The following is a 26355-nucleotide window of genomic DNA, read 5'->3' on the forward strand; positions in this document are numbered from 1 at the left end:
GAGTTTGGAGGGTACTATGGTGTTAAATGCTGAGCTGTAGTCAATGAACAGCATTCTCACATAGGTATTCTTCTTGTCCAGATGGGTTAGGACAGTGTGCAGTGTGGTTGAGATTGCATCGTCTGTGGACCTATTTGGGCGGTAAGCAAATTGGAGTGGGTCTAGGGTGTCAGGTAGGGTGGAGGTGATATGGTCCTTGACTAGTCTCTCAAAGCACTTCATGATGACGGAAGTGAGTTCTACGGGGCGGTAGTCGTTTAGCTCAGTTACCTTAGCTTTCTTGGGTACAGGAACAATGGTGGCCCTCTTGAAGCATGTGGGAACATCAGACTGGGATAAGGATTGATTGAATATGTCCCTAAACACACCAGCCAGCTGGTCTGCGCATGCTCTGAGGACGCGGCTGGGGATGCCATCTGGGACTGCAGCCTTGCGAGGGTTAACACGTTTAAATGTTTTACTCACGTCGGCTGCAGTGAAGGAGAGTCCGCATGTTGTGGTTGCGGGCCGTGTCAGTGGCACTGTATTGTCCTCAAAGTGGGCAAAAAATGTGTTTAGTCTGCCTGGGAGCAAGACATCCTGGTCCGCGACGGGGCTGGTTTTCTTTTTGTAATCCGTGATTGACTGTAGACCCTGCCACATACCTCTTGTGTCTGAGCCGTTGAATTGTGATTCTACTTTGTCTCTATACTGACGCTTAGCTTGTTTGATTGCCTTGCGGAGGGAATAGCTACACTGTTTGTATTCGGTCATGTTTCCGGTCACCTTGCCCTGGTTAAAAGCAGTGGTTCGCGCTTTCAGTTTCACGCGAATGCTGCCATCAATCCACGGTTTCTGGTTTGGGAATGTTTTAATCGTTGCTATGGGAACGACATCTTCAACGCACGTTCTAATGAACTCACTCACCGACTCAGCGTATTCGTCAATGTTGTTGTTTGACGCAATATGAAACATATCCCAGTCCACGTGATGGAAGCAGTCTTGGAGTGTGGAATCAGATTGGTCGGACCAGCGTTGAACAGACCTCAGCGTGGGAGCTTCTTGTTTTAGCTTCTGTCTGTAGGCAGGGAGCAACAAAATGGAGTCGTGGTCTGCTTTTCCCGAAAGGAGGGCCTTATATGCGTCGCGGAAGTTAGAATAGCAATGATCCAAGGTTTTACCAGCCCTGGTTGCGCAATCGATATGCTGATACAATTTAGGGAGTCTTGTTTTCAGATTAAAATCCCCAGCTACAATGAATGCAGCCTCAGGATATGTGGTTTCCAGTTTGTAAAGAGTCAAATAAAGTTCGTTCAGAGCCATCGATGTGTCTGCTTGGGGGGGAATATATAAGGCTGTGATTATAATCGAAGAGAATTCCCTTGGTAGATAATGTTTGTTTCTGTCGGCGCGATGCGTGGAGAAACCAGCTGGCTGCACCGATTCCGATAGCGTCTCTCCAGTGAGCCATGTTTCCGTGAAGCAAAGAGCGTTACAGTCTCTGATGTCCCTCTGGAATGCTACCCTTGCTCGGATTTCATCAACCTTGTTGTCAAGAGACTGGACATTGGCAAGAAGTATGCTAGGGAGTGGTGCGCGATGTGCCTGTCTCCGGAGCCTGACCAGAAGACTGCTTCGTTTCCCTCTTTTACGACGTCTTTGTTTTGGGTCGCAGGCTGGGATCCATTCCGTTGTCCTGGGTGAAAGGCAGAACACAGGATCCGCTTCGGGAAAGTCATATTCATAGTCGTACTGATGGTGAGTTGACGCTGATCTTATATTCAGTAGTTCTTCTCGGCTGTATGTAATGAAACCTAAGATGACCTGGGGTACCAATGTAAGAAATAACACGTAAAAAAACAAAATACTGCATCGTTTCCTAGGAACACGAAGCGAGGCGGCCATCTCTGTCGGCGCCGGAAGTGGAACACACACACATGTTTACATTGAGATGAAAGGAACACGAAGCGAGGCGGCCATCTCTGTCGGCACCGGATAAGATTTGTATTTGATCATTTTGCTGTTTGTTATTTGTTATAGAGGCAAAAAGATTGGAGAAGTGGTTTACCCATTTACATCTCTAATTTGGATAGATAATTATTTGTGTTGTTTGTTTAGAGTTTTCCAATTTTCCCAGAAGTGGTTAGAGTCTATAGATTCTTCAATTACATTGAGCTGATTTCTGACATGCTGTTCCTTCTTTTTCCGTAGTGTATTTCTGTATTGTTTTAGTGATTCACCATAGTGAAGGCGTAGACTCAGGTTTTCTGGGTGTCTATGATTTTGGTTGGACAGGTTTCTCAATTTCTTTTTTAGGTTTTTGCATTCTTCATCAAACCATTTGTCATTGTTGTTAATTTTCTTAGGTTGTCTGCTTGAAATGTTTATATTTGATAGGGAAGCTGAGAGGTCAAATATACTGTTTTGGTTTTCTACTGCCAAGTTTACACCTTCACTATTACAGTGGAACGTTTTGTCCAGGAATTTGTCTAAAGGGGATTGAATTTGTTGTTGTCTAATTGTTTTTGGTTGGTTTCCACACTGCATTCATTCCATCTATAGCATTTCTTAATATTATTGAGTTCCTTTGGCTTTGATGCCTCATGATTTGAGAATTGCTCTGTTCAAGTAGACTGTGGTCTGATAGGGGTGTCAGTGAACTGACTGTGAACTCTCTGAGAGACTCTGGGTTGAGGTCAGTGATAATGTAGTCTACAGTACTACTGCCAAGAGAAGAGCTATAGGTGTACCTACCATAGGAGTCCCCTCGGAGCCTACCATTGACTATGTACATACCCAGCGTGTGACAGAGCTGCAGGAGTTGTGACCCGTTTTTGTTGGTTATGTTGTTATAGTTGTGTCTATGGGGGGCATATTTGGGAGGGAATGCAGTCACCTCCAGGTAGGTGTTTGTCCCCCTGTGTGCTGAGGGTGTCAGGTTCTTGTCCGGTTCTGGCATTTAGGTCACCACTGACTAGTACATGTCCCTGGGCCTGGAAATGATTGATTTCCCCCTCCAGGATGGAGAAGCTGTCTTCATTAAAGTATGGGGATTCTAGTGGATATAGCTAGCACACAGGAGGACATTTTTCTCTGAGACAATTTCCTTATGAAGTTCTAGTCAGATGTAAAATGTTCCTGTTTTGACAAATTTAACAGAGTGAATTAGGTCTGATCTATAACAAATTAGCAAACCCCCTGAGTTTTTTTAAGGCTTGGACCATTACAGTAGGTGTGAGCAGAGTGTGTTGAGCATCTGATTTTTTCTCCCTCTCCCTCTTGTCTCTCTCTCTCTTGTCTCGCTCTCTTTCTCTCTCTCTCTTGTCTCTCTCTCTCTGTCTGTCTCTCCCTTGTCTCGCTCTCTTTCTCTCTCTCTGTCTCTCTCTCTGTCTCTCTCTCTCTGTCTCTCTCTCTGTCTCTCTCTCTGTCTCTCTCTCTGTCTCTCTCTGTCTCGCTCGCTTTCTCTCTGTCTCTCTCTCTCTCTCTCTCTCTCTCTGTCTCTCTCTCTCTGTCTCTCTCTCTCTCTCTCTCTGTCTCGCTCGCTTTCTCTCTCTCTCTGTCTCTCTCTCTCTGTCTCTCTCTCTCTCTCTGTCTCGCTCGCTCTCTCTGTCTTGCTCTCTCTCTCGCTTTCTCTCGCTTCCTCTTTTCAATTCACTTTATTGGCATGACGTAACAATGTACATAATGTCAAAGTGTACTTTGGAGATTTAGTGATACATTTACAATATTAACATAATTCAAATATGAATAATCAAAATAGTCAACCAGACAATTAGTAACAACAATTATCAAGGGTAAAAATAACCATCCAATGGATGAGCTAGTAACGATGACATAGAGATCGTGTGCTGGTTGATTGGTTTGTCAGACACTGTCCCTCATCGTATGGCAGGCAGCAATGTAGTGCGCTGCCAACCCACAGCTCTCTGCGTCCTCCCCCAACAGGACAGGTAGCCTATTCTCGTCTTTGAAACTTTGAACAAGGGTTTAAAATTTGGGGAAATGACTTTCTAATGGTTTTATATATATTTTTTACATTTTGTCAGGAAATGCAGCTCCGTCTCAGGTTCTGCTGTTGTGCAGTGGTTGCACAGCCTTTCCTCTACAGGGAGCCAGGTTTTCCTGTGTCTACCCTTACAGCTAGACCACTAGGCCCAGAGAGAGAGACAGGGCTCCTAACAAGTCTAGAGGGTCGGGGTGGGGAGGGTGCATCATAACCTGTTTAATCATGAGTCAGAAGTCAAAAGAGCCAGGACCCCTTCTCCCTTTTTCCTCCCATTCTCTTTCCTTTTCATTGACCAGGGCACGGAGAGGGGGAGACGAGGGAGAGACGGGGTGAGAAGGGGAGGTTGTCTCATTGACACCTACTTCAGTGTAGGAGCCATGATTCCGGTCCCTCCCTCCTCTCCCTAGAACCCCTCTCCCATGCTGCCTCCTCTGTTATCTGGAAGGCCTCTACTTCAGAGGAGAGAGTCACATCCTTCAGTATATTCAATATAAATTATAACATATCTAGTCTAACTGTTTTATAATGATTACTTGATATAGTAATACAATGCTGAGACCTTATTCCAGATATAGTGAGACCTTATTCCAGATTAGTGAGACCTTATTCCAGATATAGTGAGACCTTATTCCAGATATAGTGAGACCTTATTCCAGATATAGTGAGACCTTATTCCAGATTAGTGAGACCTTATTCCAGATATAGTGAGATCTTATTCCAGATATAGTGAGACCTTATTCCAGATTAGTGAGACCTTATTCCAGACTAGTGAGACCTTATTCCAGATATAGTGAGACCTTATTCCAGATATAGTGAGACCTTATTCCAGATATAGTGAGACCTTATTCCAGATATAGTGAGACCTTATTCCAGATATAGTGAGACCTTATTCCAGATTAGTGAGACATTATTCCAGATTAGTGAGACCGTATTCCAGACTAGTGAGACCTTATTCCAGATATAGTGAGACCTTATTCCAGATTAGTGAGACCTTATTCCAGATTTGTGATACCTTATTCCAGATTAGTGAGACCTTATTCCAGATTAGTGATCCCTCTGCCCCCCCTGTGCCCTCATTACTCTAGTGAGGAATCTTCTCCTGTTAAGACCAGGGCTCAGTAACTCAGTAACACCGACAGTATTAACACTGCCCCCAGGTCCTCTCCACTTTGTTCACACCATCCCTTCTCTCTCAGTGAGTCTCAGCCACAGCTTTGACAGACTTTAGGAGACTAGCTATCCTTCTCTTCATGTACAGCTAATGTAATGTACAGTACTAACTGAACGTACGGCGACATGCCTCTGGTCTGTCTGTTCCTCTACCGGTTTCTTTTGACCAGGTCCTGTATGACGTCAGAGGGATCCTGCAGAAGAACAGAGACACCTTCAGAGATGACATCTTAAACATGCTTAAAGACAGCAGGTATACACAATGTCTATTACCGTTAGCAGGTAGTCTAGACCAGGGTTTCCCCCACCCCTGTGTACCCTAAAACTACACAGCTGATTTCAAATAACCAATTCATCATCAAGCTTTGGTTGTTTGAATCAGCTGTGTAGTGCTGGGACAGAAACCAACATCTGCACGAAGGGGAGGGGAGGGCCCAGGATTGAGTTTGAGAAAGCCTGGCTAAGAGCATTGGGCCAGTAACCGAAAGGTCACTGGTTCAAATCTCAAGCCGGCAGTCCCCAAGAACAACCGCTCTCTGGGTACTGATGACATGGACGTCGATTAAGGCAGCCCCCCCCATCCCCGTACCTCTCTGATTCATGTTAAATGAGGAAGACACATTTCAGTTGAAGGCATTCAGTTGTACAACTGACTAGGTCTCCCCCTTTCCCTGGTCAAAAAATGCTTGCAACAGTTGAATAATCTCTGCAATTGACATTGTGCATATAGTTCCTCCTTTGACGAGTTTGTTTGTTTAATGTAAAGGACTGTGGTTTATGTCCTTCAGGCTTGACTTCATCTATGACCTGTTTGAGCGTGTCGGGAGCAGGAACGGAGAGGAGACCCTGAAGATGGGGACGGCCAGACGCAAACCCACCGTCAGCTCTCAGTTCAGGGTGAGGCTCACTGTTTATGACCCCTGACCTCTAACCCTAACCCACCGTCAGCTCTCAGTTCAGGGTGAGGCTCACTGTTCATGACCCCTGACCTCTAACCCTAACCCACCGTAAGCTCTCAGTTCAGGGTGAGGCTCACTGTTCATGACCCCTGACCTCTAACCCTAACCCACCGTCAGCTCTCAGTTCAGGGTGAGGACCACTATTCATGACCCCTGACCTCTAACCCAAACCCACCGTCAGCTCTCAGTTCAGGGTGAGGACCACTATTCATGACCCCTGACCTCTAACCCAAACCCACCGTCAGCTCTCAGTTCAGTGTGAGGACCACTATTCATGACCCCTGACCTCTAACCCTAACCCACCGTCAGCTCTCCAGTTCCCCTGGAGTAGTCTATTATATGATAGGTATTGTCTTGACTTGTGTTTCTGAACCCCTATCTAGATGTGTTGTTGTGTTTCTGATCCCGTATCTAGATGTGTTGTTGTGTTTCTGATCCCGTATCTAGATGTGTTGTTGTGTTTCTGATCCCGTATCTAGATGTGTTGTTGTGTTTCTGATCCCGTATCTAGAGGTGTTGTTGTGTTTCTGATCCCGTATCTAGATGTGTTGTTGTGTTTCTGCAGGACTCTCTCCATTCCTTGATGAACACTCTGAGTGCCTCCAACCCTTTCTTTGTGCGCTGCATCAAACCCAACATGAACAAGGTGGGTCATTCAGTATTCACCACAACGTGGACAAGGTGGGTCATTCAGTATTCACCCCAACGTGAACAAGGTGGGTCATTCAGTATTCACCCCAACATGAACAAGGTGGGTCATTCAGTACTCACCACAACATGAACAAGGTGGGTCATTCAGTATTCACCCCAATGTGGACAAGGTGGGTCATTCAGTACTCACCCCAACATGAACAAGGTGGGTCATTCAGTATTCACCCCAACATGGACAAGGTGGGTCATTCAGTACTCACCCCAACATGAACAAGGTGGGTCATTCAGTACTCACCCCAACATGGACAAGGTGGGTCATTCAGTACTCACCACAACATGAACAAGGTCGTTGTCCTGTTGGAAGGTAAACCTTCGCCCCAGTTTGAGGTTCTTAGCACTCTGGAGAAGGTTTTCATTAAGGATCGCTCCGTACTTTGCTCCATTAATCTTTGCCCAGATCCTGACTAGTCTCCCAGTCCCTGCTGCTGACAAACATACCCACAACATGATGCTGCCACCACCATGCTTCACCGTAAGGATGATACCAGGTTTCCTCCAGACGTGACGCTTGGCATTCAGGCCAAAGAGTTCAATCTTGGTTTCATCAGACCAGAGGATCTAGGGCTGATGTAGGAAGGGCTATATAAATACATTTGATTTGATTGGATCGGTAGGTGCCTTTTGGCAAACTCCAAGCGGGCTGTCATGTACCTTTTACTGAGGAGTGGCTTCCATCTGGCCACTCTACCATAAAGGTCTAATTGGTGGGGGTGCTGCAGAGAGGGTTGTATTTCTGGAAGGTTCTCCCATCTCCACAGAGGAACTCTAGAGCTCTGTCAGAGTGACCATTGGGTTGTTAGTCACCTCCCTGACCAAGGCCCTTCTCCCCGATTGCTCAGTTTCGCCGGGCAGCCAGCTCTAGGAAGGATCTTGGTGGTTCCAAACTTCTTCCATTTAAGAATGATGGAGGCCACTGGGTTCTTGGGGACCTTCAATGCTGCAGAAATGTTTTGGTATGCTTCCCCAGATCTGTGCCTCAACACAATCCTGTCTCGGAGCTCTATGGACAATTCCTTCAACCTCATGGCTTGGTTTTTGCTCAGACATGCACTGTCAACTGTGGAACCTTATATAGACAGGTGTATGTCTTTCCAAATCATGTCCAATCAATTGAATTTACCACAGGTGGACTCCAATCAAGTTGTAGAAACATCAAGGATGATCAATGGAAACAGGATGCACCTGAGATCAATTTTGAGTCTCATAGCAAAGGGTCTGAATAATTATGTAAATAAGGTATTTCTGTTTTTTATTTTTGATACATTTGCTAAAATTTCTCAAAAACAGTTTTTTCTTTTTCATTACGGGGTATTGTGTGTAGATTGCTGACCATTTCATTTAATCCATTTTAGAAAAAGTCTGTAACTTAACAAAATATGGAAAATGTCAAGGGGTCTGAATACTTTCCAAAGGCACAATATAGAATGGCAATGTCTGCTTTAGGTATAATGACAGGAGCCACTTGTAGATCTGACAGCTCTAACTCAGTTCTACCTCTGACACGCCAAAACAACCTCTATGCGGATGTCGGCTGATTGAATAGAGCTTCCAGGGCCTTCCATGGGTCCGTGAGGGCTCTCTTTGTGCCTCTGTAACAACGCCCCTCTGCCAGAACATTCTTCCAGCCCAGGTCAGAGGTGAGGGGTTAGGGTTGGCCCGCCACAGCTGCAGTTGGTTGTGTGTGGGCCATTGTTGCACTACTGACCTGCTGACTGCTGCTGTGGAGGGAGAGAAGAGAGGTCAGCGAGGGGCTGTAGAACTGGTTCCACTATGTCTCCGCAGTGGAAAACAAAACAACTTTCCTATTGACATTTAACACATGATGAAGTGCGTTGCCAATAGATGAATCTCCTTCTGGAACTGGCACAAGGCGTTCATGGTTAAAGGCATGATCACTGTTCTCATTGTCCTCTGAGAGGTTTGGGTTACAGAAGGTTACTGTTTCAGAGGCACATGTTCTCACAGAGTCCCCAGTGCCAATCACTACCATGTCTCACCTTGTCCCTGTCCCTGGCATGGCAGCAATCCCTCTTCCTTGTCCCCTCCCTTGTCCTCTACCAATCCCTCTCCCTTGTCCCCTCCCTTGTCCCTGTCCCTGTCCCTGGCATGGCACCAATCCCTCTTCCTTGTCCCCTCCCTTGTCTTTAACCAACCCCTCTTCCTTGTCCCCTCCCTTGTCTTTAACCAACCCCTCTTCCTTGTCCCCTCCCTTGTCTTTAACCAACCCCTCTTCCTTGTCCCCTCCCTTGTCCTCTACCAACCCCTCTTCCTTGAAGCTACAAGTGTCTCACCATGTCTCACCTTGTCCCTGTCCCTGGCATGGCAGCAATCCCTCTTCCTTGTCCCCTCCCTTGTCCTCTACCAATCCCTCTTCCTTGTCCCCTCCCTTGTCCTCTACCAACCCCTCTTCCTTGAAGCTACAAGTAGTGCTAATATCATAAGGTGCTGGCAGCTGGTATAAATGAGTACCAGTGTAGTCAGCATTTGTCGTGTCACCTTGGTGACAGCCTGCTTATGTCACCTGACACATGTCGTTGTTGTTTTTTTACTTCTCAGAACGCCAACATGTTTGACCCAGAAGTGGTCCTGAACCAGCTGAGGTATTCTGGGATGTTGGAGACCGTGAAGATCCGCAGGGCTGGGTTCCCTGTCCGCAGGACCTTTACAGACTTCTACAGCAGGTCAGCCTACAGACAGTAATAACTAGAAGATACAGAAAACATACAGTATCTTGGGCCTACACACTGACACGACAGTAGCTTGGGCCTACACACTGACACGACAGTATCTTGGGCCTACACACTGACACGACAGTATCTTGGGCCTACACACTGACACTACAGTATCTTGGGCCTACACACTGACACGACAGTATCTTGGGCCTACACACTGACACGACAGTATCTTGGGCCTACACACTGACACTACAGTATCTTGGGCCTACACACTGACACTACAGTATCTTGGGCCTACACACTGACACTACAGTATCTTGGGCCTACACACTGACACTACAGTATCTTGGGCCTACACACTGACACTACAGTATCTTGGGCCTACACACTGACACTACAGTATCTTGGGCCTACACACTGACACTACAGTATCTTGGGCCTACACACTGACACTACAGTATCTTGGGCCTACACACTGACACTACAATATCTTGGGCCTACACACTGAACCTATAGTATCTTGGGCTTACACACTGACACTACAGTATCTTGGGCCTACACACTGACACTACAGTATCTTGGGCCTACACACTGACACTACAGTATCTTGGGCCTACACACTGACACGACAGTATCTTGGGCTTACACATTGACACTACAGTATCTTGGGCCTACACACTGACACTACAGTATCTTGGGCCTACACATTGACACTACAGTATCTTGGGCCTACACACTGACACTACAGTATCTTGGGCCTACACACTGACACTACAGTATCTTGGGCCTACACATTGACACTACAGTATCTTGGGCCTACACACTGACACTACAGTATCTTGGGCCTACACACTGACACGACAGTATCTTGGGCTTACACATTGACACTACAGTATCTTGGGCCTACACACTGACACTACAGTATCTTGGGCCTACACATTGACACTACAGTATCTTGGGCCTACACACTGACACTACAGTATCTTGGGCCTACACACTGACACTACAGTATCTTGGGCCTACACATTGACACTACAGTATCTTGGGCCTACACACTGACACTACAGTATCTTGGGCCTACACACTGACACTACAGTATCTTGGGCCTACACACTGACACTACAGTATCTTGGGCCTACACACTGACACTACAGTATCTTGGGCCTACACACTGACACTACAGTATCTTGGGCCTACACACTGACACTACAGTATCTTGGGCCTACACACTGACACTACAGTATCTTGGGCCTACACACTGACACTACAGTATCTTGGGCCTACACACTGACACTACAGTATCTTGGGCCTACACACTGACACTACAGTATCTTGGGCCTACACACTTGACACTACAGTATCTTGGGCCTACACACTGACACTACAGTATCTTGGGCCTACACACTGACACTACAGTATCTTGGGCCTACACACTGACACTACAGTATCTTGGGCCTACACACTGACACTACAGTATCTTGGGCCTACACACTGACACTACAGTATCTTGGGCCTACACACTGACACTACAGTATCTTGGGCCTACACACTGACACTACAGTATCTTGGGCCTACACACTGACACTACAGTATCTTGGGCCTACACACTGACACTACAGTATCTTGGGCCTACACACTGACACTACAGTATCTTGGGCCTACACACTGACACTACAGTATCTTGGGCCTACACACTGACACTACAGTATCTTGGGCCTACACATTGACACTACAGTATCTTGGGCCTACACACTGACACTACAGTATCTTGGGCCTACACATTGACACTACAGTATCTTGGGCCTACACACTGACACTACAGTATCTTGGGCCTACACACTGACACTACAGTATCTTGGGCCTACACACTGACACTACAGTATCTTGGGCCTACACACTGACACTACAGTATCTTGGGCCTACACACTGACACTACAGTATCTTGGGCCTACACACTGACACTACAGTATCTTGGGCCTACACACTGACACTACAGTATCTTGGGCCTACACACTGACACTACAGTATCTTGGGCCTACACACTGACACTGTACCATACTGTCTTCTGGGTGTAAAATAACATATGTATTACTATCAATAGACTGTAAAACTATTAGCTCTTACAAAATGGCTCTTACAAAGTTTATTGGTCGCATCCACAGATTTGAATATGTTATCGCGGGCGCAGTGGAATGCTTATGTTTCTAGCTCCAACAGTACAGTAATATACAATAACATAACACACATAATTCAAAAACGAAACAAAATATCTGAAATATTAGAGCGAGTTCGGTAGATAAATATATCTAAATGGTATGTATCGCCCCCACAATAGTATGGCTGTTACGATTTCCGCCGAAGTCAAGCCCTCTCCTTGTTCGGCGGTCGACGTCACCGACCTTCTAGCCATCGCTGATCCATTTGTCATTTTCCATTGGTTTTGTCTTGTCTTCCTTCACACCTGGTTCCAATCCCATCAATCACATGTTGTGTATTTAACCCTCTGTTTCCCCTCGTGTCCTTGTCGGTGATTGTATGTGATGTGTAGTTATGTTCTGGTAGTTCTAGTTCTAGTTAGTGTTGTTCTGCGACCGGTTTTGTACCCACTTTATGATATTGTATATTTTGGTTTTGGAGTTTCTATAGTGTACATAAAGTGACCATTGGACTTAAAAACTGTCTGATTGACTAAGTTTGTAGGTGCAACGGCTTTTATCACATGCTAATTTCTGTCCGTTAAGATCCAACGACATGCTGCTTTTCAGCCGAATCTCAGAGCTCTAATACTGGACCAAATCACTTGGGTTGTGCAGCAACAGCAACAGCGCTAATAGCTAGCTAACACCAGTCAGATGAGAGGCAAGCTACAAGCAAAGGAAGCTAGCTATATTTTGCTGTGGAAGGTCTTTCACATGGCTGAAGTCATCTGTGTAAACTGTTGGCCTTGATACTTGCATGTAATCTAAATGACAATAGCAGCCAAGGACGTTCACTAATCTCATATGTGCTTATTTGTTTGTGCTGTAACATTAGCTGTATGGAACACCGACTCAATGTTGACAATATCGCCCATATTCTTCCACAAAGCACAGCTAGCTAGCTAGCTTAGTAAAGTTCATAGTCAACACCAAACTTTGGGAAACTGCCTCGCTGATAAAGTATAATACATGCAATGGGCTTTGCTCATCTAACATTAATGTTAGCAAACGTTACTCCGTACGCTAGTCAATCTGGCTTGCTTAGCACCGTTACAGTAGCTAGATAACATTACTCTGTACGCTAGTCAATCTGGCTTGCTTAGCACCGTTACAGTAGCTAGATAACATTACTCCGTACGCTAGTCAATCTGGCTTGTTTAGCAACTTACAGTAGCTAGATAACATTACTCCGTACGCTAGTCAATCTGGCTTGCTTAGCAACGTTACAGTAGCTAGATAACTTTACTCCGTACGCTAGTCAATCTGGCTTGCTTAGCACCGTTACAGTAGCTAGATAACATTACTCCGTACGCTAGTCAATCTGGCTTGTTTAGCAACTTACAGTAGCTAGATAACATTACTCCGTACGCTAGTCAATCTGGCTTGCTTAGCAATGTTACAGTAGCTAGATAACATTACTCCGTACGCTAGTCAATCTGGCTTGCTTAGCAACGTTACAGTAGCTAGATAACATTACTCCGTACGCTAGTCAATCTGGCCTGCTTAGCAACTTACAGTAGCTAGATAACATTACTCCGTACGCTAGTACATCTGGCTTGTTTAGCAACGTTACAGTAGCTAGATAACATTACTCCGTACGCTAGTCAATCTGGCTTGCTTAGCAACGTACAGTAGCTAGATAACATTACTCCGTACGCTAGTCAATCTGGCTGCTTTAGCAACGTTACAGTAGCTAGATAACATTACTCCGTACGCTAGTCAATCTGGCTTGTTTAGCAACGTTACAGTAGCTAGATAACATTACTCCGTACGCTAGTCAATTTGGCTTGCTTTGCAACGTACAGTAGCTAGATAACATTACTCCGTACGCTAGTCAATCTGGCTTGTTTAGCAACGTTACAGTAGCTAGATAACATTACTACGTACGCTAGTCAATCTGGCTTGTTTAGCAACTTACAGTAGCTAGATAACATTACTCCGTACGCTAGGTAATCTGGCTTGCTTAGCAACGTTACAGTAGCTAGATAACTTTACTCCGTACGCTAGTCAATCTGGCTTGTTTAGCAACTTTACAGTAGCTAGATAACATTACTCCGTACGCTAGTCAATCTGGCTTGCTTAGCAACTTTACAGTAGCTAGATAACATTACTCTGTACGCTAGTCAATCTGGCTTGCTTAGCAACGTTACAGTAGCTAGATAACATTACTCCATACGCTAGTCAATCTGGCTTGCTTAGCAACGTACAGTAGCTAGATAACATTACTCCATACGCTAGTCAATCTGGCTTGCTTAGCAACGTTACAGTAGCTAGATAACATTACTCCGTACGCTAGTCAATCTGGCTTGTTTAGCATTGTTACAGTAGCTAGATAACATTACTCCGTACGCTAGTCAATCTGGCTTGTTTAGCAACGTTACAGTAGCTAGATAACATTACTCCGTACGCTAGTCAATCTGGCTTGCTTAGCAACTTTACAGCCTTATCCATTGATTGTCGGCTCCCTCCTCTTTCAATGACATTGTCTATTTGTCATTAGAATCTAAATGTGTGCTGACTGATCAAATCACATTTTATTGGTCACGTAGAGATATTTAACAAATGTTATTGGTCCATACACATATTTATCAGATGTTATTGGTCCATACACATATTTAACAGATGTTATTGGTCCATATTTATCAGATGTTATTGGTCCATATTTAACAGATGTTATTGGTCCATACACATATTTAACAGATATTATTGGTCCATACACATATTTAACAGATGTTATTGGTCACATACACATATTTATCAGATGTATTGGTCCATATTTAACAGATTTTATTGGTCCATACACATATTTAACAGATGTTATTGGTCCATACACATATTTAACAGATATTATTGGTCCATACACATATTTATCAGATGTTATTGGTCCATATTTAACAGATGTTATTGGTCCATACACATATTTAACAGATGTTATTGGTCACATACACATGGTTAGCAGATGTTATTGCAGGTGTAGCAAAATGCTTGTGTTTCTAGCTCCAACAGTGCAGTAATATCTAACAATTCACAACAATACACACAAATCTAAAAGTAAAGGATGGAATTAAGAAATATATAAATATTAGATTGAGCATGTCGGAGTGGCATTGACTAAAATACAGTAGAATAGAATACAGTATATACATATGAGATGAGTAAAGCATAGACTAAATACAGTAGAGTAGAATACAGTATATACATATGAGATGAGTAAAGCAGTATTTTAACATTACTAAAGTAATACAGATACTATACTAGTCTAAAGAAGGCCAGTTTAATTGCTTCTTTAATCAGAACAGCAGTTTTCAGCTGTGCTAACATAATAATTGCAAAAGGGTTTTCTAATGATCAATTAGCCTTTTAAAATGCTAAACTTGGATTAGCTAACACAACATGCCATTGGAACACAGGAGTGATGGTTGCTGATAATGGGCCTCTGTACACCTATGTAGATATTCCATTAAAAATCAGCTGTTTCCAGCTACAATAGTCATCTACAACATTAACAATGTCTAAACTGTATTTCGGATCAATTTGATGTTATTTTAATGGACAAAAAATGTTATTTTCTTTAAAAAACAAGGACATTTTAAGTGACTCCAAACCTTTGAATGGTAGTGTATACGCGATCGTAGTTTGTCTATTTTATTTTCCATTGATTGTACGTTGGCTAATAGGACCGATGGTAAAGGGATATTACCCGCTCGTTTCAGATCCTTACAAGGCACCCAGACCTTCGTCCCTGATATCTCCGTCTCTTTCTCCTGCGAATGACGGGGATCAGGGCCCTTATCGGGCATCTGAAGTAAATCCTTCCCGTCCGGACTTGTTAAAGAAAAAGTCCAAGTGTGAAATCGCTGTCCTGATATCTAGAAGCTCTTTTCGGTCATAAGACACGGTGGCAGAAATATTATGCACACAATAATTTACAAATAACGCAGAAAAACATAAGTAACCTGTCATTTCCATTCTCAGAGCATTAATAAAACCTGCCAGGAAAATATTCAAGGAACCAGAGTAGAACCCCTCAGAACCTCCCTGGAAAACATTCAAGGAACCAGAGTAGAACCCCTCAGAACCTCCCTGGAAAACATTCAAGGAACCAGAGTAGAACCCCTCAGAACCTCCCTGCAACTTATAAATAAACGTTCCCAGAACAGGCAACCTTTCACTTTTTTACCGGTCAGGAAACTTATGGCTCCATTCCCACAACCAATGTGAAACAAAAAACATACGTTCCCACAACTTCCGAGGAACCAAATATGCTAGCTGAGATGTGTGTGTGTTTGTTCTCTGGCCTGATCTGTGTCTGTGTTCTCTGTGCAGGTACATGATGAAAGACAACCGTCCGACCGATGACCCGAGAGGGAGATGTACAGAGCTGCTGATGTCATACGACTCTGCCAAGAGAGACTGGCAGCTGGGGAAGACTAAGGTACGCTGGCCCTGACGACGCGTCACACACACACACACCATCACAGAGTATACTCTGCTACCTGTAATGTGTGCGGCTCGGGCTGGGGGGGGTTTCAGGATGATAGGTTACCAAGAAGGGAGAAGAACAAGGACCTCGGGCTGAGGGGGTTTCAGGGTGATAGGTTACCAAGAAGGGAGAAGAACAAGGACCTCGGGCTGGGGGTGTTTCAGGGTGATAGGTTACCGAGAAGGGAGAATAATAGGGACAGTTACACAAGCTTCAGTCTGACAACCCAGCTGGGACAGGGACACTATAACAGGATAATGTCTCTCTGCCTGACAACCCAGCTGGGACAGGGACACTATCACGGGATAATGTATCTCTTCCTGACAACCCAGCTGGGACAGGGACACTATCACAGGATAATGTCTCTCTGTCTGACAACTCAGCTGGGACAGGGACACTATCACAGGATAATGTCTCTCTGTCTGACAACCCAGCTGGGACAGGGACACTATCACAGGATAATGTCTCTCTGTCTGACAACCCAGCTGGGACAGGGACACTATCACAGGATAATGTCTCTCTGTCTGACAACTCAGCTGGGACAGGGACACTATCACAGGATAATGTCTCTCTGTCTGACAACCCAGCTGGGACAGGGACACTATCACAGGATAATGTCTCTCTTCCTGACAACCCAGCTGGGACAGGGACACTATCACATGATAATGTCTCTCTGTCTGACAACTCAGCTGGGATAGGGACACTATCACAGGATAATGTCTCTCTGTCTGACAACCCAGCTGGGACAGGGACACTATCACAGGATAATGTCTCTCTGCCTGACAACCCAGCTGGGACAGGGACACTATCACAGGATAATGTATCTCTTCCTGACAACCCAGCTGGGACAGGGACACTATCACAGGATAATGTCTCTCTGCCTGACAACCCAGCTGGGACAGGGACACTATCACAGGATAATGTCTCTCTTCCTGACAACCCAGCTGGGACAGGGACACTATCACAGGATAATGTCTCTCTTCCTGACAACCCAGCTGGGACAAGGACACTATCACAGGATAATGTATCTCTGTCTGACAACCCAGCTGGGACAGGGACACTATCACAGGATAATATCTCTCTTCCTGACAACCCAGCTGGGACAGGGACACTATCACAGGATAATGTCTCTCTTCCTTAAGTCAAACCTTCCCCAGCAGCCATAAATGCTGTGTTCCTGTGTCTGGGTCAGAGTTAGTCATGTACAGTAGTCAACAACAACGGGATATTCTCTGAGTACGTATACATTGTATAGCTACAGGTCTGTTACAGGTACACGCGTAACAAAACAAATGACCCACTCTAGACTGCATTTGCTTTGGCCAGTTGCCTCTCGCCCAGTCGTCTAGCCAGTCTTAGCTTCATGATACACTGCATTGTGGGACCTGTAGTATGATTCAGAAGTTAGCTCCATGACAGGGAGGTATGGCTGCTGGCTTCATGATACTGTGTAGTGTGTGATTTTGAAACAGGAAACCAGGGTTACAGAGCAGAGCTGGGGTAAAGGCCAGTAGCTGAAAGCAGTCAGAAACAGTGTCTCTCTATGTGGAGGATCTGACTGACTGGTGGTCTGTCTCTATATGTGGAGGATCTGACTGACTGGTGGTCTGTCTATATGTGGAGGATCTGACTGACTGGTGGTCTGTCTATATGTGGAGGATCTGACTGACTGGTGGTCTGTCTCTATATGTGGAGGATCTAACTGACTGGTGGTCTGTCTATATGTGGAGGATCTGACTGACTGGTGGTCTGTCTCTCTATGTGGAGGATCTGACTGACTGGTGGTCTGTCTATATGTGGAGGATCTAACTGACTGGTGGTCTGTCTCTATGTGGAGGATCTGACTGACTGGTGGTCTGTCTCTCTATGTGGAGGATCTGACTGACTGGTGGTCTGTCTATATGTGGAGGATCTGACTGACTGGTGGTCTGTCTCTCTATGTGGAGGATCTGACTGACTGGTGGTCTGTCTCTATGTGGAGGATCTGACTGACTGGTGGTCTGTCTCTATATGTGGAGGATCTGACTGACTGGTGGTCTGTCTCTATGTGGAGGATCTGACTGACTGGTGGTCTGTCTCTATATGTGGAGGATCTAACTGACTGGTGGTCTGTCTATATGTGGAGGATCTGACTGACTGGTGGTCTGTCTCTCTATGTGGAGGATCTGACTGACTGGTGGTCTGTCTATATGTGGAGGATCTAACTGACTGGTGGTCTGTCTCTATGTGGAGGATCTGACTGACTGGTGGTCTGTCTCTCTATGTGGAGGATCTGACTGACTGGTGGTCTGTCTATATGTGGAGGATCTGACTGACTGGTGGTCTGTCTCTCTATGTGGAGGATCTGACTGACTGGTGGTCTGTCTCTATGTGGAGGATCTGAATGACTGGTGGTCTGTCTCTATATGTGGAGGATCTGACTGACTGGTGGTCTGTCTCTATGTGGAGGATCTGACTGACTGGTGGTCTGTCTCTATGTGGAGGATCTGACTGACTGGTGGTTTGTCTCTATGTGGAGGATCTGACTGACTGGTGGTCTGTCTCTATATGTGGAGGATCTGACTGACTGGTGGTCTGTCTATATGTGGAGGATCTGACTGACTGGTGGTCTGTCTCTATGTGGAGGATCTAACTGACTGGTGGTCTGTCTCTATGTGGAGGATCTGAATGACTGGTGGTCTGTCTATATGTGGAGGATCTGACTGACTGGTGGTCTGTCTCTATATGTGGAGGATCTGAATGACTGGTGGTCTGTCTCTATGTGGAGGATCTGACTGACTGGTGGTCTCGTCTCTCTGTGTGGATTTTAGTCCTAGTATGTGTGTCATAGAGGAAGAGGGATGAGGGATGTTGTCTGGGACCCTCAGAGTGATAAATCATCTCTAAGCTCACCTCTCTCAGGCGTTGCAGGATGGTGTGGTTAAAGTATAGAAGGGTCAGGGCGTGACAGTAGAGTGGTGGTGTGTGATTAAAATGTAGAAGGGTCAGGGCGTGACAGTAGAGTGGTGGTGTGTGGTTAAAGTGTAGAAGGGTCAGGGCGTGACAGTAGAGTGGTGGTGTGTGATTAAAGTGTAGAAGGGTCAGGGTGTGACAGTAGAGTAGTGGTGTGGTTAAAGTGTAGAAGGGTGATGTGATTAAAGTGTAGAAGGTTGGTGGTGTGGTTCAAGTGTAGAAGGGTGGTGATGTGGTTCAAGTGTAGAAGGGTGTTGGTGTCATTAAAGTGTAGAAGGGTGGTGATGTGGTTAAAGTGTAGAAGGGTGGTAGTGTGGTTAAAGTGTAGAAGGGTGGTGGTGTGATTAAAGTGTAGAAGGGTGGTGGTGTGGTTAAAGTGTAGAAGGGTGGTGGTGTCATTAAAGTGTAGAAGGGTGGTGATGTGGTTAAAGTGTAGAAGGGTGGTGATGTGGTTAAAGTGTAGAAGGGTGGTGATGTGGTTAAAGTGTAGAAGGGTGGTGGTGTGGTTAAAGTGTAGAAGGGTGGTAGTGTGGTTAAAGTGTAGAAGGGTGATGGTGTGATTAAAGTGTAGAAGGGTGGTGGTGTGATTAAAGTGTAGAAAGGTGGTGGTGTGATTAAAGTGTAGAAGGGTGGTGGTGTGATTAAAGTGTAGAAGGGTGGTGGTGTGATTAAAGTGTAGAAGGGTGATGGTGTGATTAAAGTGTAGAAAGGTGGTGGTGTGATTAAAGTGTAGAAGGGTGGTGGTGTGATTAAAGTGTAGAAGGGTGGTGGTGTGATTAAAGTGTAGAATGGTGGTGTGATTAAAGTGTAGAATGGTGGTGTGATTAAAGTGTAGAATGGTGGTGTGATTAAAGTGTAGAATGGTGGTGTGATTAAAGTGTAGAATGGTGGTGTGATTAAAGTGTAGAATGGTGGTGTGATTAAAGTGTAGAAAGGTGGTGGTGTGATTAAAGTGTAGAAGGGTGATGGTGTGATTAAAGTGTAGAAAGGTGGTGGTGTGATTAAAGTGTAGAAGGGTGGTGGTGTGATTAAAGTGTAGAAGGGTGGTGGTGTGATTAAAGTGTAGAAAGGTGGTGGTGTGATTAAAGTGTAGAAGGGTGGTGGTGTGATTAAAGTGTAGAAGGGTGGTGGTGTGATTAAAGTGTAGAAGGGTGGTGGTGTGATTAAAGTGTAGAAGGGTGATGGTGTGATTAAAGTGTAGAATGGTGGTGTGATTAAAGTGTAGAAGGGTGGTAGTGTGGTTAAAGTGTAGAAGGGTGGTGGTGTGATTAAAGTGTAGAATGGTGGTGTGATTAAAGTGTAGAATGGTGGTGTGTTCCTGTTGAGTTGATGTTTTCTTGACAGTTCAGTTAACAGTAGATCAATAATGTTAAAACACATCTCTCTCTGATCTGCTCTGTTCACACACGGACATGCTTGGTGTACACACACACACACACACACACACACACACACACACACACACACACACACATACACACACACACACACACACACACACACACACACATACACACACACACACACACACACACACACACACACACACACACACATACACACACACACACACACACACACACACATACACACACACACACACACACACACACACACACACACACACACACATACACACACACACACACACACACACACACACACACACACACACACATACACACACACATACACACACACACACACACACACACACACACACACACACACACACACACATACACACACACACACACACACACATACACACACACATACACACACACACACACACACACACACACACACACACACACACACACACAAACGCTATATAAAGCTCTGTTGTCATGTAGCCTGTCTGATTGTGTAGCTGTAGAATAGCTACATTGTTCTCCAGTATGTAGGGGTCAGGGTTATAACAGGGCTGGACAGCTCCGTTTTCCAGTATGTAGGGGTCAGGGTTAGAACTGGGCTGGACAGCTCCGTTCTCCAGTATGTAGGGGTCAGGGTTAGAACAGGGCTGGACAGCTCCGTTCTCCAGTATGTAGGGGTCAGGGTTATAACAGGGCTGGACAGCTCCGTTCTCCAGTATGTAGGGGTCAGGTGTCAGGGTTAGAACTGGGCTGGACAGCTCCGTTCTCCAGTATGTAGGGGTCAGGGGTCAGGGTTAGAACTGGGCTGGACGGCTCCGTTCTCCAGTATGTAGAGGTCAGGGTTATAACAGAGCTGGACAGCTCCGTTCTCCAGTATGTAGGGGTCAGGGTTAGAACAGGGCTGGACAGCTCCGTTCTCCAGTATGTAGGGGTCAGGGGTCAGGGTTAGAACAGGGCTGGACAGCTCCGTTCTCCAGTATGTAGGGGTCAGGGGTCAGGGTTAGAACAGGGCTGGACAGCTCCGTTCTCCAGTATGTAGGGGTCAGGGTTAGAACAGGGCTGGACAGCTCCGTTCTCCAGTATGTAGGGGTCAGGGGTCAGGGTTAGATCAGGGCTGGACAGCTCTGTTCTCCCGTATGTATGGGTCAGGGGTTAGAAGAGGGCTGCCCCCAGGTGGTGAAGGTAGGAAGCAACACCTCCACTCCCCTCATCCTCAACGCTGGGGCCCCACAAGGGTGCGTGCTCAGCCCCCTCCTGTACTCCCTGTTCACCCATCACTGGGTGGCCATGCAGACGTCACAACAGTAGTAGACTTCATTACCAACAATGACGAGACAGCCTACAAGGAGGAGGTGAGGGCACTCGGAGTGTGGTGTCAAAATAACCTCACACTCAAAGTCAACCAACATAGGAGATGATTGTGGACTTCAGGAAACAGCAGAGGGAGCACCCCCCTATACACATCGAAGGGACAGCAGTGGAGAAGGTGGAAAGTTGCTTGGCGTACCTATCACTGACAAACTGAAATGGTTAATCCATTCAGACAGTGTGGTGAAGAATGCACAACAGTGCCTCAGGAGGCTGAAGAAATGAGGCGTGTCACCTGAAACCCTCACAAACCTTTACAGATGCACAATTGAGAGCATCCTGTCGGGCTGTATCACCGCCCGGTATGGCAACTGCACCGCCCACAACCTCAGGGCTCTCCAGAGGGTAGTGAGGTCTGCACAACGCATCAACGGGAGCAAACTACCTGCCCTCCAGGACACCTGCAGCACCCGATGTCACAGGAAGGCCAAAAAGATCATCAAGGACAACAACCACCCGAGCCACTGCCTGTTCACCCCGCTATCATCCAGAAGGCGAGGTCAGTACAGGTGCATCAAAGCTGGGACCGAGAGACTGAAAAACAGCTTCTATCTCAAGGCCATCAGACTGTTAAACAGCCACCACTAACATTGAGAGGCTGCTGCCAACATACAGACCTGAAATCATTGGCCACATTAATAAATGGATCACTAGTCACTTTAATAATGTTTACATATCTTGCATTACTCATCTCATATGTATATACTGTATTCTATACTATTCTACTGTATCTTAGTCTATGCATTACTCATCTCAGATGTATATACTGTATTCTATACTATTCTACTGTATCTTAGTCTATGCATTACTCATCTCATATGTATATACTGTATTCTATACTATTCTACTGTATCTTAGACTATGTATTACTCATCTCCTATGTATATACTGTATTCTATACTATTCTACTGTATCTTAGACTATGCATTACTCATCTCCTATGTATATACTGTATCCTATACTATTCTACTGTATCTTAGTCTATGCATTACTCATCTCATATGTATATACTGTATTCTATACTATTCTACTGTATCTTAGACTATGCATTACTCATCTCCTATGTATATACTGTATCCTATACTATTCTACTGTATCTTAGACTATGCATTACTCATCTCCTATGTATATACTGTATCCTATACTATTCTACTGTATCTTAGTCTATGCATTACTCATCTCATATGTATATACTGTATTCTATACTATTCTACTGTATCTTAGTCTATGCATTACTCATCTCAGATGTATATACTGTATCCTATACTATTCTACTGTATCTTAGTCTATGCATTACTCATCTCATATGTATATACTGTATTCTATACTATTCTACTGTATCTTAGTCTATGCATTACTCATCTCAGATGTATATACTGTATTCTATACTATTCTACTGTATCTTAGACTATACATTACTCATCTCATATGTATATACTGTATTCTATACTATTCTACTGTATCTTAGTCTATACATTACTCATCTCATATGTATATACTGTATTCTATTCTACTGTATCTTATTCTATGCATTACTCATCTCATATGTATATACTGTATTCTATTCTACTGTATCTCAGTCTATGCTGCTCTAACATTGCTCGCCCATATATCTATATATTCTTAATTCCATTCCTTAGATGTTTTTGTAGTTCGTTCCAGTCATTGGCAGAAGAGAACTGGAAGGAGAGGCGGTGTGTGGGTATTTGTTGTGGCTACTGATATTATTACTACACATAAAGCATCATTGAAAAACAGCGAATACAGTTAAATACCACCACACTGTCAAAAGGTTGACAAATGATATGTGATATTTTGTCCATATCACCCAGCCCTAGGTAACCTTGACATATACACCGTCTCTTTATACTGAATGTATTTATAGGCACCTGTGGAGGTTTAAAGTGTCATAAATTCTTCAAATGTGATTATGTTGGAGTATAAAGGAAGGGTTAACAAGTCCCAGTAGAAGTCTCTTAGCCTCCTTCCTTAATGAGAGCAAGGACAAGGGGTGTGACCTGTTCTTTGGAGGAGTGCCCTCCTCCCTCTCCCTCCCCTCCAGTCTCCCTGCCTCTCTCTGCCTAGCAGTGCCCTCCTCCCTCTCCCTCCCCTCCAGTCTCCCTGTCTCTCTCTGCCTAGCAGTGCCCTCCTCCCTCTCCCTCCCCTCCAGTCTCCCTGCCTCTCTCTACCTAGCAGTGCCCTCCTCCCTCTCCCTCCCCTCCAGTCTCCCTGCCTCTCTCTGCCTAGCAGTGCCCTCCTCCCTCTCCCTCCCCTCCAGTCTCCCTGTCTCTCTCTGCCTAGCAGTGCCTTCCTCCCTCTCCCTCCCCTCCAGTCTCCCTGTCTCTCTCTGCCTAGCAGTGCCTTCCTCCCTCTCCCTTCCCCCTGTCTCTCTCTGCCTAGCAGTGCCCCCCCCCCCTCTTCTCCCTGTCGCTCTCTGCCTAACAGTGCCCTCCTCCCTCCCCCTCCAGTCTCTCTGCCTAGCAGTGCCCTCCCCTCTGTGTCTCTCCCTCCCCCTCCCCTCCAGTCTCCCTGCCTCTTTCTGCCTAGCAGTGCCCTCCCCTCTGTGTCTCTATCCCTGCCTGTCTCTGCCTAGCAGTACCCTCCCCTCTGTGTCTCTATCCCTGCCTCTCTCTGCCTAGCAGTACCCTCCCCTCTGTGTCTCTATCCCTGCCTCTCTCTGCCTAGCAGTGCCCTCCCCTCTCTGTCTCTCCCTGCCTCTCTCTGCCTAGCAGTGCCCTCCCCTCTCTGTCTCTATCCCTGCCTCTCTCTGCCTAGCAGTGCCCTCCCCTCTGTGTGTCTCTCCCTCCCCCTCCCCTCCAGTCTCCCTGCCTCTCTCTGCCTAGCAGTGCCCTCCCCTCTGTGTCTCTCCCTGCCTCTCTCTGCCTAGCAGTGCCCTCCCCTCTGTGTCTCTCTCTGCCTAGCAGTGCCCTCCACTCTGTGTCTCTATCTGCCTAGCAGTGCCCTCCCCTCTGTGTCTCTCCCCTCCCCTCCCCTCTTCTCCCTGTCCCTCAGTTCCCTCCCCTCCCTGCCCTATTCTGGCTCTCCTCCCTTCTAGTCTCTCTCTCTCTCTCTCCCTGGTCACCTCAGTAGCAGCCAGAGAGAGAGAGCAACAGAAGGGAAACACAGATAGACAGAATGGCCGCTCGCTGTGGGACTAACAACACAACACCATGACTCTCTGCAGCAGCACAGTAGCAGTCTTCAGCTGGGCTCTTTGCAGTCAGGGAGAGTGTCAGGAACAGTAGTAACTAGCTATAGCTCTGCTCTGTGACAAACATCAGGGCCTACAGCAACCCACCTTGGACCTTATCAAGAGGAACTAACCTCCACCACCCCCCTCTCTCTGCCCTCCCCGACCGTGCCGTGCGGGCCGTGCCGTGCGGACCTAACCTCCATCCCTCTCTCTGACTGGACGTGCCATGTGTCATGTCCTGCAGGTGTTCCTGAAGGAAGAGCTGGAACAACGGCTGGAGAAGGAGAGGGAAGAGGTGCGGAGACAGGCGGGCATGGTGATCCGGGCACACATACTCAGCTATGTGGCAAGGTGAGTACTGGAGCTGGGCCTGTTGGGGACTGTGTTTGGACTGTGTTTGGACTGTGTTTGGACTGTGTTTGGACTGTGTTTGGACTGTGTTTGGAATGTGTTTGGAATGTATTTGGACTGTGTTTGGACTGTGTTTGGACTGTTTGGAATGTTTGGAATGTGTTTGGACTGTTTGGAATGTGTTTGGACTGTGTTTGGACTGTTTGGAATGTTTGGAATGTGTTTGGACTGTGTTTGGAATGTGTTTGGAATGTGTTTGGACTGTGTTTGGAATGTGTTTGGACTGTGTTTGGAATGTGTTTGGAATGTGTTTGGACTGTTTGGAATGTGTTTGGACTGTGTTTGGAATGTGTTTGGACTGTGTTTGGACTGTTTGGAATGTGTTTGGACTGTGTTTGGAATGTGTTTGGACTGTGTTTGGACTGTGTTTGGACTGTGTTTGGAATGTGTTTGGACTGTGTTTGGAATGTGTTTGGACTGTGTTTGGACTGTGTTTGGAATGTGTTTGGACTGTGTTTGGAATGTGTTTGGACTGTGTTTGGACTGTTTGGAATGTGTTTGGACTGTGTTTGGAATGTGTTTGGACTGTGTTTGGACTGTTTGGAATGTGTTTGGACTGTGTTTGGAATGTGTTTGGACTGTGTTTGGAATGTGTTTGGAATGTGTTTGGACTGTGTTTGGAATGTGTTTGGAATGTGTTTGGAATGTGTTTGGACTGTTTGGAATGTTTGGAATGTGTTTGGACTGTGTTTGGACTGTGTTTGGACTGTGTTTGGACTGTGTTTGGAATGTGTTTGGACTGTGTTTGGCCTGTGTTTGGACTGTTTGGAATGTTTGGAATGTGTTTGGACTGTGTTTGGAATGTTTGGACTGTGTTTGGCCTGTTTGGACTGTGTTTGGACTGTTTGGACTGTGTTTGGACTGCGTTTTGAAT

At 45.8% G+C, this 26355-nt stretch overlaps 1 protein-coding gene across 1 annotated transcript in view; it reads left to right on the forward strand.

Moving 5' to 3' along the window:
- The window catches only part of LOC109884202 (unconventional myosin-X), a 182770-nt gene that overhangs the window by 72845 nt on the left and 83570 nt on the right, over positions 1-26355 (forward strand). Inside the window, exons 15-20 of the mRNA XM_031802382.1 lie at positions 5326-5408; positions 5944-6052; positions 6680-6760; positions 9382-9506; positions 16025-16133; positions 25315-25421. Coding sequence (XP_031658242.1) covers positions 5326-5408; positions 5944-6052; positions 6680-6760; positions 9382-9506; positions 16025-16133; positions 25315-25421 — 614 coding nt within the window. The remainder of the gene's footprint in view (positions 1-5325; positions 5409-5943; positions 6053-6679; positions 6761-9381; positions 9507-16024; positions 16134-25314; positions 25422-26355) is intronic.

The sequence above is a fragment of the Oncorhynchus kisutch genome, linkage group LG2 (assembly GCF_002021735.2).
Source record: "Oncorhynchus kisutch isolate 150728-3 linkage group LG2, Okis_V2, whole genome shotgun sequence".
NCBI classification, from domain to species: Eukaryota; Metazoa; Chordata; class Actinopteri; order Salmoniformes; family Salmonidae; genus Oncorhynchus; species Oncorhynchus kisutch.